The sequence below is a fragment of the Dipteris shenzhenensis genome, chromosome 8, assembly GCF_047967505.1.
Source record: "Dipteris shenzhenensis isolate YYH24624 ecotype China chromosome 8, Dip_SZ_1.0, whole genome shotgun sequence".
NCBI classification, from domain to species: Eukaryota; Viridiplantae; Streptophyta; class Polypodiopsida; order Gleicheniales; family Dipteridaceae; genus Dipteris; species Dipteris shenzhenensis.
In genome coordinates, this window is record NC_141603.1 from 55,921,503 (window position 1) to 55,941,616 (window position 20,114).

The 20,114-nt window shown below is 44.5% G+C and overlaps 1 protein-coding gene across 2 annotated transcripts in view; it reads right to left on the minus strand.

Annotated features, from left to right (window-relative positions):
• The window catches only part of LOC147899701 (uncharacterized), a 112,331-nt gene that overhangs the window by 43,794 nt on the left and 48,423 nt on the right, over positions 1-20,114 (minus strand). For both annotated transcript variants that reach the window (XR_015541471.1, XM_087378700.1), the window contains exon 9: positions 14,405-14,501. Coding sequence is in view for 1 of the 2 variants with exons in the window: in XM_087378700.1 (XP_087234826.1) it covers positions 14,405-14,501 (97 nt within the window). In the remaining variant the exon portion in view is untranslated. The remainder of the gene's footprint in view (positions 1-14,404; positions 14,502-20,114) is intronic.

Consider the following 20,114-nt stretch of genomic DNA (forward strand, 5'->3'; position numbering starts at 1 on the left):
TGAAGTCTTTGCCTGTCCCTTTACTTTAGGCTTGAATTTTGAGAGCATGGCATGTGCACCTACTCGTGAAGCCATAATTTTCCTGGTCTGCTCTTCCTGCAGCAGAAGTCCTATCAACTCGTGAAAAGTGGGAGGATTTGCACCCCCCCTCAAAGACAAATTCAGCGAGGTATGAAAGCTGAGATAAGGCTCAGGAAGAGAATTCAGAGTAGTGGTAATCATCTCTGAATCAGGAATGATCTCATCAATATTCAGCAACTGCTCTCGTAAGTCCTGTAGCTTTGTGAGGTGCACTGACATGGAGTCGCCCTCTTCCATATGTGTATGAGACAATTCTCTTTTCAAAAAAGACACCCTGGCATCATTCCGAGCTGCATACATGCTCTCCAAAATATCCCATGCTGCCTTTGAGGTCTTAGATGACCGGATATGTGGAATGATGAATCCTTTTACTGAAAGAGATATACACGACAAAGCTAAAGCATCACGTGAATCCCATCTCTTCTGCTCTGGAGTGGTAGGTATAACTGCACCAATAACTTGTGCTGCAGTTGTACCCTGTGCACGACCTCTACCTCCTCCTTGTTGGGGAGGGGTATTAGGTGCCACATTTGCTAGCCGGAACTCGTCCCCACTTACATAGTCCCACAAATTACGAGAAATCAGAATATAAACTCCAGAGGGAGTAGTTGGTACCATCCAGCTTGTCCTCTTGTGAGAGACCACTGAAACCGAAATCATTCTGATTTTGCTGGGCCATGTCTGAGAGAGAAAATACAGCAAATGCAAATCTGAATTCCCTTGCTGGGAATGGAGTGCACAAATCCCAAAAAACACAGCCAAACACTGGGTAGGCAGTGTGAACTGAAACTTGTCAAATTGCTCTCCCAACACAAAAGCCCCAATTTGTGGCTTGAAATTGCAACCAAAAGGGGCAAATTTACTAAAAGCCCCAAATCTGCAATTTCTGAACAAAAGCCCCAAATTTGGAGTTGAAATTGAGCCAAATTTCACCCAAATAGCTAATCTCCTGCAAAAGCCCCAATTTCTTGGCCAATCTTTGCAATTTGCTTGCAATGTGTGCCAAAATTTTTACAAAAGCCCCAAATTTTACTGCAAAATTACAGTGTAATTGCAAAAGCCCCAAATTTCTTCTACACTTGCAGATTTACTGCAATGTTTGCCCAAAAAATCCAACTGTGCTACCACAAAACTGAGTCAAACAATGGCTATATGCAAAGAATGCGCCTACAAATGAACCTTGCAAGTAGATCCCTGCTCAAAAGTCCTGCAAAACTTTAAATTTCCAAGCCCACCTGCAAACTGTACGGACTAACAGTACGGAACTGTCAGTCCGTCTGTACGGCAGTTTGTACGGAAATGTACGGAAGATGTATGAACAACCGTACGTACTGTACAGCAAGCAGCAGCCATCGATGTACGGAGGACTGCAAATGTACGATGCCACACGTTCGGTACGAAAGCGCAGATCCAGTACGGGCGAGCTGGTACGGAAGATCGACACATGCAGGTACATTACGGAAGAGGTACATGTGGGTACGGACAACTTATACGCAAAAGCTGTACGGAATGTACGGCGAACATACGGACAAGTAGTACGGCGCATGTAGAGGCTGTACGGCGATGATGCAGGGGGTGCTTGTACGGGCGTCAACGCAGGTACAGTATGGAAGCGGGCACTACATTTGTACGGCGCTGCAGTGTACGGACGTACGAAGCGGCCAACGACTGCTGTACGGAATGGTACGGAAGCATAGCTCTACAGACGGGATGTAGCAACAGGAGCACGAACTGTACGGGCACAAGGAGCTTGGGCTGAGGGCAAGAGCTCAACGAGGCTCTGATACCAAATGTGAGAATGGGAGAGAGAGCAACAGTGAGAGCAAGAAGCAGGAGAGAGTGAGAGCTGAAAGCTTAGTTGCAAATAGATAAGTGTGTTACAACTAAACTGAGTGATGGGTTTTGTCTAAGTGACAAAACCTTATCACTTCACTAACCATAGTTAGTGAACTAACTGTGGTTAGGGGGAAAAACCTCTAAGTGAGGGAAAAGTGCCCCTAGCCTACTTATTACATTACATTGGTCACTGCTCAATTATAGCAATAATTCTAACAGGCTGTAGCTTCCCCCACCCCCGTTAAGGGTTTTTGAGGCCTCCCAGCAACCCGTGTACGGCTCCCGTGAAGCCCACGCCACTTCCTATCTCCTCCGCTCTCCTTTTTCTGTCCCTTTGTGCGCCGTACAGCTCCCTATCCACCCTGTTAGCACCTCTGCCTGTACGGAATCTGCCCCCGTACACTTTCTGTCAGGCCCGTACGTCTGTACTTTCTGTCAGGTACTTCTGTCCATACTTTCTGTCAGGTTGTCCGTACTTTCTGTCAGGTACTTTCTTACTTTCTGTCAGGTCGCACTTACTTCTGTCAGGTACTTTCTGTTGCGCTTTCTGTCAAGTACTTCTGTCAGGTACTTTCTGTCAGGTCGGACTTACTTTCTGTCAGGTCCCACTGTTGTCGTACTTTCTGTCAGGTACTTTCTGTCAGGCACTTCTGTCCGTACTTCTGTCAGGTACTTCTATCAGTATTTTCTGTCCATACTTCTGTCAGTACTTTATGTCCCATACTTCTGTCAGGTACTTCTGTCAGTACTTTCTATTGTACTTTCTGTCAGGCCCATACTTTCTGTCAGGCCCGTACTTTCTGTTCAGGTTGTCAGTACTGTGTGTCAGCTTGTACTGTCCGTACTTTCTGTCAGGCCGTACTTTCAGGTTGTCGGTACTATGTGTCAGACTGTACTGTCCGTACTGTCAGGCTGTCCGTACAGTTTTTGATGCTGCTGTACCTGCTGTGCTTTCCTCTTTGTAAAGCCTTGCTGCTTCCAAGCCTTCCAGATTCGAATGGCGGATTATTCCTATGAGAAAACCTTTCACAAAGACAAGTCGGTTTCCAACAAGAAACAAAAACACTTCAGATGATTCCCTTCATGACTCTGTTGAGGCTCAGCTTGTTTATGAGGTTATGCATGAAGGGTTTGACGATACCCGCAAAGGTTGGAAAGATCCACTTCCCACCACTGGCATTATGGTGGAAGTGGATGATATATTTGATCCAGTTAAGGAATATGCAAAGCATGACATTATAATTTTCTTCCCAAGACGGATGCCTGCTGCAGCAGATGTTGGGAATTGGTTGACTCGAACCCTGGGTGATTCTTATGTCAAAAAAGTTCATTATGTAGCGAGGGGCTTTTTTGAGATCATCATGGCTGATGAGGAGCACTGTCAGGTTTTGCTGGAGCACTCTCCTCTCTTCTATGGCCAGCAGATGGTCCATGTCCTGCCCTGGTCTCCCACCCGGGATTATCAGGCATTGATTCGGCATCGTTGCCCTGTTTGGGTAGAAGTTGTGGATTTTCCTCAATGCTTGTCTTCTCTTCTACCTAAAATTGCAGCTTCCCTCGGCAAGGTGGTATGTCCACCGCGACCGAATGGAAATTCGAATCGCTTCTGCATTTTGTGGGATACGGATCATCCCACTCCAGCTTCATATTCGGGTACTGTGAATAATGTTTCCATGGGGAGTGCCCTTTACAAGCTCAAGTGGGGGCTGTTTGCAAGTGCTTGCTTTGAATGCAAGCAATTTGGGCACATGGCTTCACAATGCCCTTCCCGAGCTCCACAGATGCCAATGCAAGCTGAAATGGTTCAGCCTTTGAATAAGAATGCAAATGCCTCTTCTGTGGTCAAAAACAAAGGGATCAAACAGTTTTTCTCTGTTCAAGACAAAGGCAAAGCCCCGACTGTCTCAAATGGTAATGCTTCTTATCTTGTGCCTTTGTCCTCTCCACCTCAGGGGAGGGGGGGAAAATTTTTGACTGATGGATGGCAAACTCCACGCAAATTGATCTCCCCCAGGCGACCTTTGTCTTCTCGGACTTGGAGTGGTGCATCCTCTCATGGGAAAACACCTGCTGAAAACTCTGGTGTTGGCTTGACCTGGGCTGCTGTGACTACAAATCGGACCTTGTTTCCTGAAGAAGTTGTTGCACTTTTGTCCTCTCCTCAGGCTGATGCTTCATCCCATGGCAGAGGCCCGGCCATTGAGGTGGAAATGTAAACGTAGACAACCCGTTGGTTGCTGTACATACCTGTCCCATGACTGTAAATATGCTTGATCATCTGAAGTGTGTTACTCTCAATGTACAGGGAATGTGTGATGGTCACAAATGGAAACTGATCTGGATGTATATCAAGCAATTGCAGCCTGATATAGTTGCTTTGCAAGAGCATAATCAGCATATGTATGCTGGTCAAATAGGCCATTTTGCTGGTTATGATATCTTCTATGCTGGATTTATGTGCGCAGCACTTCTCCACTCATTTTGGGCACGTGGATACTCTTTCCCCTGAGGTTGTGTCTGCATGTCAGCTTCTTTTGCAGCATGTTCATCCAATTCTGTCTGATCCTCAGGCTTTCGAAATTGAACATCCCTTCACTAAAAGGGAATGTCTGATGCACTGAGATCCTGTGGCAGATGGATATCTCCAAGATGGGATGGTCTCACTGTTGAATTTTTTCTTGCATTCTGGGATCTTCTTAAATTCACCTTGCTGCAAATGGTAAATATAGCATGGCAAAATCAGCAGATGCCGGTGTCATGGAAAAAGGGTCTTCTCAAGCTGATTCCAAAAAAGCAGCTATGTGATTCACTTGGTGATTGGAGGCCAATCACGCTCATGCCAGTCATTTACAAGATCATTGCCAAAATGGTGGTTGATCGGATTAAAGGTTATTTGCATGATGGGTTGCATCCCTCCCAATATGGCTGAATACTCTTATGAAAAAACTTTTCAAAAAGATCGATCAGCTCAATGCAAAAAGCAAAAGCAAGTTGAGGGTCAGCATGACCCCGTGCATGATTCTGTTGAAGCACAACTCGTTTATGATGTCATGCATGAAGAATTTGCAGATACAAGGAAAGAGTGGAAAGACTCTGTTCCATCAGTTGGTCTCATGGTTGAAGTGGATGAAATTGTGGATCCAGTTAGAGAATATGCCAAAAATGCAGTTATTTTATTTTTCCTAGGTCGGATGCCACCTACTGCAGAGGTAGGCAACTGGTTGACCCCAACACTAGCTGGCTCGTTTGTTCATAACGTACACTATGCAGCCAGAGGCTTTTTTGAGGTCATTATGGTAGATGAGATTCACAGGAAAATGCTTTTGGAACATTCACCACTCTTTTTTGGGCAGCAAATGGTGCACATTTTGCCATGGTCCCCCACAAGGGATTATCAGGCTCTGATTCAACACAGATGTCCAGTCTGGGTCGAAGTTGTAGACTTCCCACAATGCATGGCTTCACTCTTGCCTAAAATTGCAGTGACTTTAGGCAAAGTGGTTTGCCCACCGCGGCCTAATGGCACTTCCCGCAATGCATGGCTTCACTCTTGCCTAAAATTGCAGTGACTTTAGGCAAAGTGGTTTGCCCACCGCGGCCTAATGGCAACTCTAATCAATTTTGCATTCTCTGGGATACTGATAATCCTACACCGGAGTCTTATTCAGTCACGGTGAATAATGTTGACATGGAAAGTGCATTTTATAAATTGAAATGGGGATTATTTGCAGGGGCTTGTTTGTTAAAATTATAGAAGAGAAGTAAGGATTGATGAATTTTCTCCTGCATAACACTTTGTTTGTTCCGAATGGCTTGCGCTTCCTCGAGGGAAAATCTTCCATAACGAGCCACACGCGAAGATATCTCACTTTGAAAGTCTATCAACTCTCTCCTATATGACTGCAATTTATCTATTTCAGTAGTAGCCATAAGTATTTTTCTTTCCTCTTCCTTCTCTAAGCCCTTCTGACAAGCAAAGTCATCCTTCTCGTACTGGGTTAATGGAGCTGGATTTTGCTTTCTCTCCTCTCTCTTTCCTTGGTTCTCGGCAATCCATTCTTTGAGGCTGCTAATGGCTTGCTCGACAGAATCGATTACCTTAAAAAAAAATTTTGGGCTCATGGCTTCGCAGTGTCCAATGAGTCAGCATAAAATGTTTCCTGCTACTTTGCCTACTCAGATGCTCCTGCCTCTGTTGGGAATAAAAATAAAGGTAACAGACAGTTTTTGGTGAATCAGGATAAAGGCAAAGCCCATGTTGTTTCAAATGGGAGTGCTTCTTCCCCTTTGCTTCCTAGTATTCAACCTTCAGCAAAAGGATCAAAAACTCCAATCGATGGATGGCAAAGTCCAAGAAAAGTTATTTATGTTCGACGACCCCCACCCCCTCGCACTTGGAATGGTGCATCTTCTAGTGGCAATTCTCCAGAGGTCAACTCAGGAATTGGAATCACATGGGCTACAGTGACAGCTAGCAGAACCCTCTTCTCTGAAGAAGAGGTTGCTGCATTGCTATCCAATCCTCAGGCGGATATTTCTTCTCAGGGAAGAGGCATTGACCCTGAGGTAGAAATGCAGGGTTGACATCTTGAAGGTTGATGCTGTACATAACTGTTTTTTCTATAAATATCTGTAAATATGCTTGCTCATATCAAATGCCTTACATTAAATGTTCACGGGATGTGCGACAGTAGGAAATGGAAATCTGTGTGGCTGTATATCAATCGATTTCAGCCTGATATAGTGACAGTACAAGAACATAATCAGCATGTCTATGCAGGAAAGATAGGTCATTACAGCGGTTATGATATCTTTTATGCTGGGGAGCACTCTTTCTCAGGTGTAGTCATTCTGATCAAGCATGAGCTTCAGCCAGTTATTGCTTTAAATGACAATCGAGGCAGATGGATTATTCTTCAATGCATCATTCAAGGCGAGGTGTTTGAATTTGCTTATGTGTATGCACCTCAATCTTCTTGGGATAGAAGCGCAATTTGGGATGCCATGCAACGATATCCATGGAGACATCATGCATTTATATGTGGGGATTTCAATAATGCTCCACAACAGGGTGACAATACATCAGGAAATACTCATATGTTAACCTCTGAAAAGCATGCATGGTCTCAATTACTGATTCATCTTGATTTGGTTGATCTTTGGAAGGAATTGTTGTTGGGGTAAAGGCACTATGGCCACCCAAGTACAGTTAGTACACTTAAGTACAGTTAGTACTTTTATTCGTTAAGTACACTAAGTACGGTGTACTTAGTGTTGTAACCTTATCCTTTCATATAAAAGGTTGACTGTGTGCTAGGGGAGGTACACACATATGTTTTATCCCCACACTCTTGTGTTTATCCTGCTTGTGTGTCGGTGTGCTCCTCTCCCTCGCCACAAGTGGTATCAGAGCCTGCCTACCTTCTTCTCCCGTCCGTCCAGCAACAGTGCCAGCAGCAGCATCGATCTGCTGCTTTCAGTTGGAGCAGCAGCAAACAGAGAAGGAGAAGCAGCAGCAGCATTTGCTACTGCATCACACCAGGAGCAGCAGCAAGCTGCTCCAGCAACGCCAGCAGCTGCTAGCGCTGCCAGCGCCACCAGCGTCGCCTGCAGGCGACTCCAACAGCAGCGGCGCCACTAGCGTCGCCAGCCAGGCGGCGCCAACAGCTCCGCCACCAAGCATCGCCAGCCAAGCGGCGCCAGCAGCTCCGCCACCAGCGTCGCCAGCCAGGCGGCGCCAGCAGCTCCGCCACCAACGTCGCCAGCCAGGCGGCGCCAGCAGCTCCGCCACCAGCGCCACAGGCGCCAGCTGAGCTATCAGCTCCAAATTTTGGCGCCAGCTCAGATCTGTTGCCCCCCAAATTTTTTTTGGGTATGCTTCGTCTTCCCGTTAGATTTGTCACACTCGCGTACTTGCAGGTACAGGTGCAATTTCTCAGCTCATCGTGAGCATTGTTGGTCAAATGCACTCTCAGTACGTAGATCTACTGTTTATGCCTACTGTGTGAGAGAAAATCTCAACATTGAACTACAGAATCAAGGGGCTTTTGTAGCCACAGCCAAGCATTGGCTTGTATACGCATGTGTTTGCATTTATCCTCCTGTTTGGAGTTGATTCTTGCAGGATTTGGATGCATTTTGTGACCTACGGGACAATGGAAGATGCATATAGTACACTAAGTACTACATTGTAGAATTGAGCACTGATTGTGCAAGATAAATTGGGGATTTTGCAATTGGAATGCATATCAGTGGTGGGGAAGCAACTGAATGCCTTACAGTGATCAGTGAAGCGGTACATGCACTAAATTCTCAGAATTTTGCTTCCAGTCAAGGGGCTTTTGCCTAATTCATGTTCTACACTGTGTTACACAGTTTTAGGGGCAACTGGAAGCTTGATGTTGACAGTTTTGAGCAGTTAAACAGTCAATTTCTGATTCTGTACTAAAAAGTACAGTCAGGTACTGTTTTGTGTCAACTACTGGACTGAAAACAGTCAATTTACTGAAGTACAGAGTGCACAAACTACTGCGGTTTTTTTTTAACTGTAATAGCAGGGCAGATGCTGTTGAAAATCAGGGTACTGCTGGATTGTACAACAGAGCATTTATTGATGCATACAGTTCTGCTGTTCTGAATCTGCAGCAAGCAATAAACAGTCAGAATTCTCTGATTAAGTGGGAGAAAAGTTGCAGGTACAGGTCCTGTTTTTCCGTTGCAGGAATTTAATTTTTTGAGCACAGTACAAGTGCCTGTGTGCACTTGGTTTGCAGGGATTCAGACACCCAAGTGTGGGTTATATTTCTTGCTGATTGTAATGGCTTCATCCTCGGAATCTTCTCTTCTCAATATTAAAAAGTTGCAGGGTGCTGCTAACTACCCAATGTGGAAAAAGATGGTCCTGAATGTGCTAATTCTCAGGCAGTTTCATGCTCCTATCATACACAAAGGTGTGAAGCCCACTGGCACAACTGATGATGCTTGGGCACTAGCTGATCTGTCAGCAAAGTCCATAATTGAATTGTCACTCCATGAGAGTGTTGTTTGGAATGTGGATAGTGAAAAAACAGCCTGGGGTGTGTGGAAAAAGCTACAGGACACATATGAGCAGCAAAGTGTAGCCACAAAGATAAATTGGTTGCGCAAGTTCTTCAATCTGAAGATGAAGGAAGGGACCTCCATGGATGCACATCTCAATGAGTTTAATTCAATTGTCACTCAACTTGCAAATCAAAAGTATGTGGTGGATGAGGAAACCAAGGGTATGGCACTCTTGATCTCTCTTCCTGAAAGTTGGGATACATTCACCACAGCTGTAACAAATGCAAACACTTTCATAAGTTTTTCAGATATCACAGGGCTGATTTTGCAAGAAGAGCAGAAGCTGAAAGCTCAAGATGCAGTAAAGCCTAACAATGCCTTAAATGCAAGGGGGAGAAGTCAGCAAAGAGGCAAATCTCAGGAAAGGGGAAAAGGGAGGAGCAAGTCCCGCTCCAACAAAGATGTTGAGTGCTACTACTGTGGCAAAAAGGGACATACCAAAAAGCAGTGCTTTAAACTGAAAAATGATAAGAGAGACAAAGCCAAAAACACTGATGCGTCAGATGCAAAGGCAATTGTACCAGTAAGCAATGGCAAGAGCAGTGTGAAGATTGAAGAGCTTCATTCTACACACGGTTATGACAGTGAGGGAGAGGTTCTATTTCTCTCTACTTTGGATGCTCATTCTCTCCATGCAGGAGATTTTGCAGACATGCACTCTTGGATCATTGACTCAGGTGCCTCATTCCATGTTACACCTTACAAAGAATTGTTTGTAAGGTATGCAGCAGGCAGTAATGGAGTCGTTTTTCTAGGGGATAATCATGCATGCAGTATTGTCGGTGTTGGAGATGTCAGGCTTGTATTTGCTGATGGTACTCAGCTTATGCTTCACAATGTCAGGCATGTACCCGAAGTCAAGAAAAATCTGATTTCTACTGGCATGTTGGATGACGAAGGTTTTGTGACCAGCTTTGGTCATGGTTTCTGGAAGGTCACCAAAGGTGCCCTGGTTGTTGCCAGAGGCTCTAAGGTTGACACAATGTATATTCTCCATGCTAAAGTATGTAATCATGCTGATATTCATGCCACCGAGCTGCCGAATATTTCTATGTGGCATAGCCGGATGGGACATATGAGCATAAGTGGAATGGAGCAATTGGCTCGCCTTGGCTACTTACCGTCTCTTAAATTTTCTGATTTAAAGTTTTGTGAGCACTGCATATATGGTAGACAGTTACAGTATCCTCATAAAAGGAGATTAGGACATAAAGATGCTCAACTTGAGCTTGTGCATACAGACGTGTGTGAGATGCCTAGTCCTTCACTTGGAGGTGCACGGTATTTTGTCACATTTATAGATGATTCCACAAGGAAGGTGTGGGTGTATCCTCTTCGATTGAAGAGTGATGTCTTTCCAGTGTTCCAGAAATGGCTTGCTATGGTTGAGAACCAAACAGGCAGAACACTGAAGGCTTTGCGGTCAGATAACGGTGGGGAGTATATGTCTAATGCATTCAATGCATTTTGTGATGCTAGAGGAATTAAAAGAGAACTCACTGCTCCTTATAGTCCAGCGCAAAACGGCACTGCAGAGCGTATGAATAGAACCATACAGGAAAAGTCCCGCTCTATGATGTCACATGCTGCTTTACCTCATGGATTTTGGGCTGAGGCTGTAAAAACAGCAGTACACCTCATCAATAGGTCACCAAATAAAAGACTAGATGGCAGAGTGCCAGAGGAGCTTTGGACAGGAAAACCTCCTTCCTATAAGCACTTGAGGGTCTTTGGCTGCACTGCGTACGTGCATATACGCAGAGAAGATCGCAGCAAGCTTGATCCTAAGTCTCTTAAATGCATTTTTCTTGGATATGGTGACAGTGGTGAGATGGGTTACCGCCTATGGGATCCTGTGAATAAGAAGCTAATACGCAGCAATGATGTCTTATTTGATGAGTCATGTATGTTTAAGGCAGCAGATAAGCCTTCTGATGCTTCAGAGGTTGACATTGATGACTCGGGACATCCTGTACAATTCAGGCAGGCTGCCAATCAGCCACAACAGCAGCATAATCAGCCAATGCATGATGCTGCAGCAGGTCCAAATGGACAGCCCGCAGTGGCGGAAGATGTACTACGGGACATGCCACCTTTGGAAGACCTCCCAGGCATAATTCTGCAGCCTGATCTACTGGAACAGCCACCTGTTTTAGGTGAGCAGCAAATTGGACAGCAAGACCAATGGGTCCGAAGGTCCACTCGACAAATGAAACCGCCAGACAGATTTGTTCCAGGAGCAGATTTTATTATGCTTACAGACTGTGGAGAACCTTCCTGTTACAAGGAAGCCGTGCAAATGCATGATAAAAGGCTATGGGAACTAGCCATGAAGTCTGAAATGGACAGTCTCCATAAAAATGGTACTTGGGAATTGGTGCAGTTGCCTAAGGGCATGAAAGTACTGCCATGCAAGTGGGTGTATAGATTGAAAGTCACACTTGGAGCTAAGCCAAGGTATAAAGCCAGGTTGGTTGCCAAGGGCTTTAAGCAGGAGTATGGTGTCGATTTTGATGAGATCTTTTCTCCAGTGGTTAAGATGACCACACTCAGAATTGTACTTGCTTTGGTTGCATGTGAGAATTTGGAATTATGCCAAATGGATGTGAAGACAGCCTTTCTTCACGGTGATCTTCATGAGGAGATCTACATGCAGCAGCCAGAAGGATTTGCAGTCAAGGGCAAGGAGTCACTTGTATGCAAGCTTAAAATCTCAGTGCAATGGACAGCCCACACTCAGATGCTAATAGGGCTGAAATGGCCAAGATTCCGTATGCTTCAGCTTGTGGCAGTCTCATGTATGCCATGGTTGCTACCAGACCTGATATTGCGTTTGCAGTGGGAGTGGTTAGCAGATATATGGCAAATCCAGGCAAGAAGCATTGGAATGCAGTGAAAGGTATCATGAGATACCTGAAGGGCACACAGGAGTTGTGCATATGCTTTGGCAAGCGAGATGCAAAGGTACATGGTTATGTGGATTCAGATTTTGCTGGTCATCCAGATAACCGGAAGTCTACTACCGGTTATGTTTATACATTCACTGGAGGTGCAGTGTCATGGATGTCAAGGATGCAGCAGTGCATAGCCTTGTCTACCACGGAAGCTGAATATATTGCAGCCACAGAGGCATGCAAGGAGGCCTTATGGCTATCTTGGCTAGGGGGAGACTTATTACAGGTGATATTCCATTGTTGCATTGTGACAATCAGAGTGCTATTCAGTTGGCACACAATCCTGTCTTTCATGCAAAGACAAAGCACATTGATGTGAAATATCACTTCATCAGGGAGGTAATAGATGATAAGCTAATTCAGCTTGTCAAGATTCACACAGATGATAATCCAGCAAATTTGTTGACAAAAGGCTTGCCTGCAGAGCGGTTTGCACATTGCCGACAGTTGATGGGTATAGGCTGAGCCTCATTTATTTTTACTTGAGGGCATATTGCCTTTAAGTGGGAGGTTGTTGGGGTAAAGGCACTATGGCCACCCAAGTACAGTTAGTACACTTAAGTACAGTTAGTACTTTTATTTGTTAAGTACACTAAGTACGGTGTACTTAGTGTTGTAACCTTATCCTTTCATATAAAAGGTTGACTATGTGCTAGGGGAGGTACACACATATGTTTTATCCCCACACTCTTGTGTTTATCCTGCTTGTGTGTCGGTGTGCTCCTTCTCTCCCTCACCACAATTGCAGCCTTTGTCACCTGGATACACTTTTCAACACCACGCCCTCTCTTCTTACCAGGCACGTCTCGATCGCTGCTGGTATAGTGTAGCGCCACAACAAAATGATGATTTTACATGCAAAATGTGGATTGACTATGCCTTTGTGCATTCAGATCATGCACCGTTATGGTTGAGGCTATCTTTTAAGATATGCCAGATGATAGACTGCCTCAAAGGCGACATCTAATTGTGTACAATAGCTATTTGCAGCATGTTGCTTTCAAGGCAATGGTTACTGAAGCCTATCAATCTCTGTCTTCTCAGAGCCACTTTGATATTGATAATGCATGGGATTCTTTTGTTTCCAAAATGCAAGTTGTAATTAGAGGTTATGGCAAGTCTTACATGAAGAATCTAAGGCAAATTGTTGCTCAAGCTAAATTGACTTGCCAAGACCTCACTAAACTCAGTCACTTTCATCCTTTATCCTTGCATGAGCAAACAACACTATGCCAAGCTAAATATTGTCTCCAAATCAATGATCACAGGAAACTTGCTAAATGGGAGACCAGAGCAAGACAAAGAGCTTTCACAGATAAAGGTTGTTCTTCCAAACAATTTTTTTAAAGCCTGCATCAAAAGAGATTAAAAACAAACATTTGCAAGGTGCTTATGCCTGATGGTTCATGGACTACATCACGGTCACAGCTTGCTTCCATTTGTGTACATCATTTCTCTCAGCAGTTTGGTTATGCAGATCCTCCCTCATAGCAGGTTTTGTCTGCAAGAAATTTACTTTTACAGCATGTTTCTCCTATTATCTCCACTACTCAAGCTTTAGAATTGAAGGAACCTTTTACTGATTTATGGCACAAAATTTCAGAAATGCTTCAACCCTTCTTGCCGGTCCCTCGTTTGGAACTTCAGGATTGGACTCTTCATTCTTCCTCTTCTTCAGCCCGTCCTTTGAAGTTGTCACACATCACAGTGCCTTCTCTGTACAAAGTGTTGTTACCTCCGCCTTGGGTTTCTGATAGAGCCAATTCTGTTTGGCATATGGATCGCCAATCAAAGTGGTGGAGAAAGCGGCTGCATCTCCTTTGGCATTATAAAGTCCCTCTTCGGCAACAGCTTTTCCTCTGGCGAGTCCTACTTGGCATTTTTCCATATGGGCAGTTACTTGCGCATAGACATATTGCCCCGGCTGTTTGCCACAGATGTCTACATTCTGCTGAATCTGTGCCTCATATTTTCTAGCACTGTCCACATACTTGTGATTTCCTCGCTCTCATTCGTCAGGGGCTTCAAGCGAGATTTCCTACTGTTACTTTTGGCAAGTTCTTCTGGTTATTTGGTTTTCATCCCGCTAGACAGGGTTTTGATTTATTTTTCGTTTAGGTGCGCTACTGGGCACTTTGGACTCCATGGATGGACAGAAATCATAGTGTCTTTGGTGATCCTACTTTTCCATCTTTCGTTTTTTTCAAACGATCTCTGCAGCAATCGTTTTATGATTGCTTTCAGACTCATTTGATTGATCATGATGTATATATGGCTTATACGGAGATTTTCGGTTGAGTAGTAGCTACTCTGCTCTTGGAGTACGTATGAATGTAATTATTTCACAGCAATAAAATATTTCTTCTCACCAAAAAAAAGTGTGTGTGTGTGTGTGTGAGAGAGAGAGAGAGAGAAGAGAGACTGAAACATACCCAGAATTGTCACCAGCGTAATGAACAAAGACTTCTCCCCAGCTGCTCTCATACATTAATGTTATAGTCTTGTCAGACCGAAGTTTTTCTTGAACCTCTGCCATAGCCAAACCAGCCACCAACAATGAGATGAAGATCACCTATTTACTACAAGCACATTGATTCAAGTACAGTTTATTTACTGTCCGCAGGTGACAGATCAAATAAGGATCTGCCAAACCTACCCGAATTCAAATCACTGAATTACAATGCAGACCACAATTATAATTTATGTCCAGAAATACAGTTAACATAATGGAAGAGCATACATTCAGATCAATGGTCTTGTGCACCGGTTTATTTTATCCTTTCTGAAAAGGCAATTTAAAAGTCAAATTAACACAACGTTGATGTTTTGCAATGGAATATGATGTCACAAACCCTTGACAAGAAACAAGAAATGGAAATCATCCTGAACAGGTCCCACCATACAAGCATGCATACTATAAATGCAACTAACATGGGTAGGGAGACGTTCATGTTGCATTCTTGATAACGTACAGAACGTACTGAAGAGAGCTCACCTAGTGACATCATAATGTAATGACCTTGAATACCTCCTACGCATGTGAATTCCTCTTCAAAATGTGTCATGAAAGAGATCAGATATTCAACAATTATACCTGGCCGTTCTGTCAGAATCATAACAGGTCAGTATCATAACAGATCAGCATCTGTGCTGAACAGTCAGGATTTTCATCAGGTTCAACAACTGAAGGCTGCTACTGCAGTAGCTCCAAGGTCTGATCTGGTTGGCAAGGCTTGGTAGTTCCACGAGAAATTATATCACGAGTGTCATGCTAGGATTACTACATTCCTCATACCTTAGCAAAGGCCATAATGCCTAAAAGCAAGTCTTCAAGTCCTACTGATACCTGCAAAAGCAGCAATACAGGGCCACAATCTGCTAGGCTTCTTTTTCCTTCCAACAAAGACCATTCTTGCTTAAGAATGCTGCAGGTATAAGAATTACAGCCATGAAAGGGGAGACAACACCAATTAAAAATAAGACCCAAATTGGCTCTCCTGAACAGATAGTACAATGAGAGACAGACTCCATAGTTAACAACCAAACAAATAGATCATCTTCTGTAAACCAACTCTCCCCAGTGAAAAACCTGCTGCACTCGACCTTCCTCATTCAAACTCGTGAGACACACAATGAAATCACAAAGAATCTGTTGAAGACTTTTAGTATCCTCGTGATATCATTAACACATCGGTGGTGTGCCCAAAAACCCATCAGTCATATTGAAGAAGCAACTGCACAAAGAAAAAGGAAATGGCATGCAACCATTTGCTAGGTTTTAAGCCAGTTTGCACGAAGTATGGCCTACCACCCCAGGGATATATCAAGGCTGGACAGGTCAGCCCAACAGCTGGTTGATCTAGTCAAGTCAATCCACATAGACTGACCAAGTTAGACAATTCACATCTCACTCATATTTCAGCAAGTGAGCGTGCATAACTCTTGCACCTGGATTCTTAATGTCCTGCTGCTTGCACAAAAGAAGGAGATTTGACACTGGGCCTCCCACAATGCAGTCACAGTGCACCTCCATGCTATGGCCCAGCATGATTTAGTCACCCAATCCCACCACAAAGGACAACCTCTCCATTCAGTCACACGAGGGGGGAAGACTCGGGGACACTGCCCCTCAGATGTTTCCTCCACACCACCTGCCCTCCAACAAGACTTCCCGTATGCGCCTCTAACGGAATTTCCTCCCCACCTGTGTATCCCCTCCTTTGTGTGCGAATGAGATTGCCGGCCTGTGTCCATCTAGTCACTGCAATGGCCTGGTCATACTGAGGGGCAGCATGTCCTCCAGTGTCAGTCAATGATTAGACAACAATGCCAAGGGCAGCCTTAAGCTCTCAACATGTGCAGTGAGTGATCTGTTTGCTCACTGAGCATACATGGACCGGTCAGTATGGGAACTCACTGAGCATACATAGGGCATCCAGTGCCCAGTACTTTTTAAAGTGAGACCTGTGAATCATATGCATGCTTGTTCAGTGGCCCAGAAGGCAAAAATGGGCCATATGTAGTCACATGTGCAATTTTCAGTAATTACACTGAGCTGTGTATGCATGTTCATTGACTAAACAGGCAAAAAAGGGCATTCAACAGGAAGACTCCGCACAAATGACAGGCCAAGGAGGCATTTCAAAGGGGCTTTTGTATAGTACCCAGTAAGCCTTTTCTGACCAAAAAAACAAAACAAAACAAGGGGGGGGGGGGGGGGGGAGAAGGCATTGGACATGAATTTGTTTCTTCAAGCATTTGAATCTCAGATCCATGGATGATCTGAAGGTCATGCACCTACAGGACCATCCACAGATCCATTTGGATAAGGACCTCACACCTTTGGAGGTAGAGTGAGGCGCACCCTTCTATAGCAACAAGACATAGCCCGCAAGGAGGGAAAGTGGGTAGCGGTTTGAGATGGGCGGCTTCTAATAGGCCCCCAGTAGGCATCTAGTGGTCCCCCAACATAGGGGGACAGTGTCTATGACATTCAGAGCACCAAGACCCTGACCTGCACAGTTGGAACTGTCGTAAGAAATCCTAGTAATCTAAAAATCATCAGTGAATTTAGAGCAGAAAGAACACTAAATGATACAAAAATATCTAAATTGCTTAGAATGTCTGAATATATGATCCATACAATTAGGCCTCTCTTATATAGAGAATGAAGACCCACCCATGAAAAGGTGTGTGCTCCAAAGGGTATGTGCATGAAGAGGTGTGTACCCCTTGAAGGGAGTGCCCCTTAATGAGAAGGTACATTACAATGTTACAAATAGAAGTATCCTCTTCATAACTGTATGCCTCTTTGGAAGAGTTGTAGCTCTTGTAAAACGGTTGTTCCTCACGGGAAGTGACCCGTAGAAAGGGCATACCCTTCCACAAGTGCATTCATCCAGCCATCCATAAGACTAAGGTATTAGGAAAGGAACAAGTCATAGACCGTGACATACCCCCCACTCAAAAGAAGACCCTAGTGAGAAAATGAATCAGTGTAGAACAAAATCATGGTGGATGCTGAAAATACTGCTATAATAAGACAGGGTACTGCTGTATTTCTTCGTCAGACTGCCAAGTAGCATTGGAATCATCCAGATCACGCCATACAACAAGAAACTTGGTGATAAGTCAAAACCATGTACTCGCTCTCGATGGTCCAGAATCTTCATGGTGATTTACTTGAGGAAGTCTGTCTGCCTACCTCTTGGTTTTGAGGTTGATGGACCTGAAAATAAGGTATGCCAGCTGAATGTGGGGCCCTTTAGGATTGGAGCAAGCCAAGATACATGCGCATTTGATTATGCCTTGGTTTTTAGAACGTTCCCATAGAGGTAACACTTTATGCCCAAAGGTGTGGATCAAATTTGCTCATCTTGATTCTTTACATGGATGACATGCTTATCACTAGGCCAGAAACTCAGCAAATTGCAGCCTTCAAGGCTGATTGCAGCAATCTTTTGCCATGTCAAATATGGGTTAGTTGTGTTATTATCTTGGCATCCAGTTTGCTCATCTTGAGGGGGGCATTATGATGAGCTAGTCTAAGTATATTAGACAGCTCTTACATCACTCTCAGTGAGAGAATTGTAAGCCAGTTTCGACACCTTTGGGGAACTAGGTTCTGTTTCTCCTCGGAGGATGGGAGTGATCCCTTTGATGCCACTATGTATCAGCAAACTGTTGGCTGCCTCATTTTTTATGTCACAATCGACCTGATCTGCAATATTAAGTTTCCCAAGTTAAGCAAGTTCATGCACAAACTCAGTTCACACAATTGGCCGTGTCTTCTGTTACTTGAAAGGCACATAACATTTGGTGCTCCTCTATGATGATAAGTCTTTACTAGTTATGCATGCTTTGCATACAGTCACTAGGCTGGTTGCTACGGCACACGGGTGTCACACAGTGGCAACTGGTTCATGCTTGATGCTTCATGCATTTCTTGGTTCAACAAGAAGTAGCCTACAATTGCTGCTTCTAGTTGTGAGGCTGAGTACAAGGCAACTTTACAGCTACTGTGGAGTGTGTCTGACTCCATAAGCTACTTGCAAATCATGATATCAGCCAGGCATCGTCTACTACCATCTACATTGGCAGCCACAATGCTTTGGCTATTGCGCGCAATCCTATCTTTCATGTGCGTACCAAGCACATAGAACACTTAGGACATCTAGCACATCTAGGGTTAGTAGACTTAGGATATTAGTCCTAAGTCGGGCGTATATGTGGAGATATCATAGCCAAAGAGTGTGTCGATGTGATGTGTTGGTGTGTAGTACGAGGAGATCTATTACTAGTTCATGTGTGACTCATGTGTGAGTGCCACGTGTAAATATGGGACTTACCCCATATGCACTTGGTGCAATTGAGTGTGTAGCCTAAAAAGGCTTGTACTTCACTTGTCATTTCATACTTGATGAATGAATGAAAGCCTTCATGGATTCTACATTTGTGTACCACTTCTTCACTCCCTAGCCTCTCTCTCTCTCTCTCTCATGTTTCTAAAATGGTATCAAAGCAAGTCAATTTGGCATAGCCGTCCTGCCACGACATCATCTCCCTAACCCTAATTCATCGCTAGCTGCCTCCTCTTTTCTACTGCTCCTACCCGATTAGTGTTTTTGCACAGCCACCTCAGTTCGGCTTCACCTTGCCTCTGTTTGCACATGTCCACTTCCTCCACAGCTAGCCGCCTCACATCGCCTCTTTGCCCACCTAGCCTCTCCATAGTCTGCCTTCATTGCCGCCACCGTTTGGGATCTCATGGAGCAGTACTCAGCCCTTTGACAACCTTCTGGATTGCTGGTCGGTACCTACAGCCACAAGCACTTGCACGTGTGGAGTTTTTCGGCTGGCCAACAAGTTTTCCAAGAGACACCTGCACACGAGCTGATTCAGAGTTGTTCCCTCCCCGTTTTTAGGGTTTGCAGGCTGTTGCAGCAGAAGTCAACCATCAGTGAGCATTCATTGCAGACTTTCGAGCCATTTGGAGCCTTTTTCGACCTGTTTTGGAGCTGCTGCTTGAATTTTCGAATTGTTTTGGGATTGCTGCTGCAGAACGGCCTTCAATAGAGCTGTTTTTGGGGCTGCTCCTAGCCTCTAACTCCTCTAGAATAGCCGATCTTGGACTGGTGACCTGCTGGTGCATTTTTGTACACCTATACCTTTACTAGAGAATCTCGGTATAGCTCAGAGCTGGTTTGCTGAAGCGCTTAACATATTTTGAGATGTATCATTCCATTTGGCACCCCTCCAGCTACCTTCTTGAGGATTTCGGACCTGCTATTTCTCTATTTCGAGGAGTATTCTTGCTGCTTTTCCATTAGGGTTTGCATTTCGGAACCTCCGAGGTCATCCACCAACAGCTGGACACGCTTATTCATGCCTTTCGGCATCTACTTGCTGCTCTTTGATTCAGGTTCACTCATTTCTCTATTTCGAGGAGTATTATTGCTGCTTTTCCATTAGGGTTTGCATTTTGGAACCTCCGAGGTCATCCACCAGCACAGTTGGACACCTTTATTCACGCCTTTCTTGAGTTGTTGATTATTTTAGAGCCCTAGACTAGCTCCTTGAAGGAAAGGGAGAGAGTGAGAGCAAGAGGCAGTGAGAGAGTAGAAAGCTTGGAAGCTGTAGTTG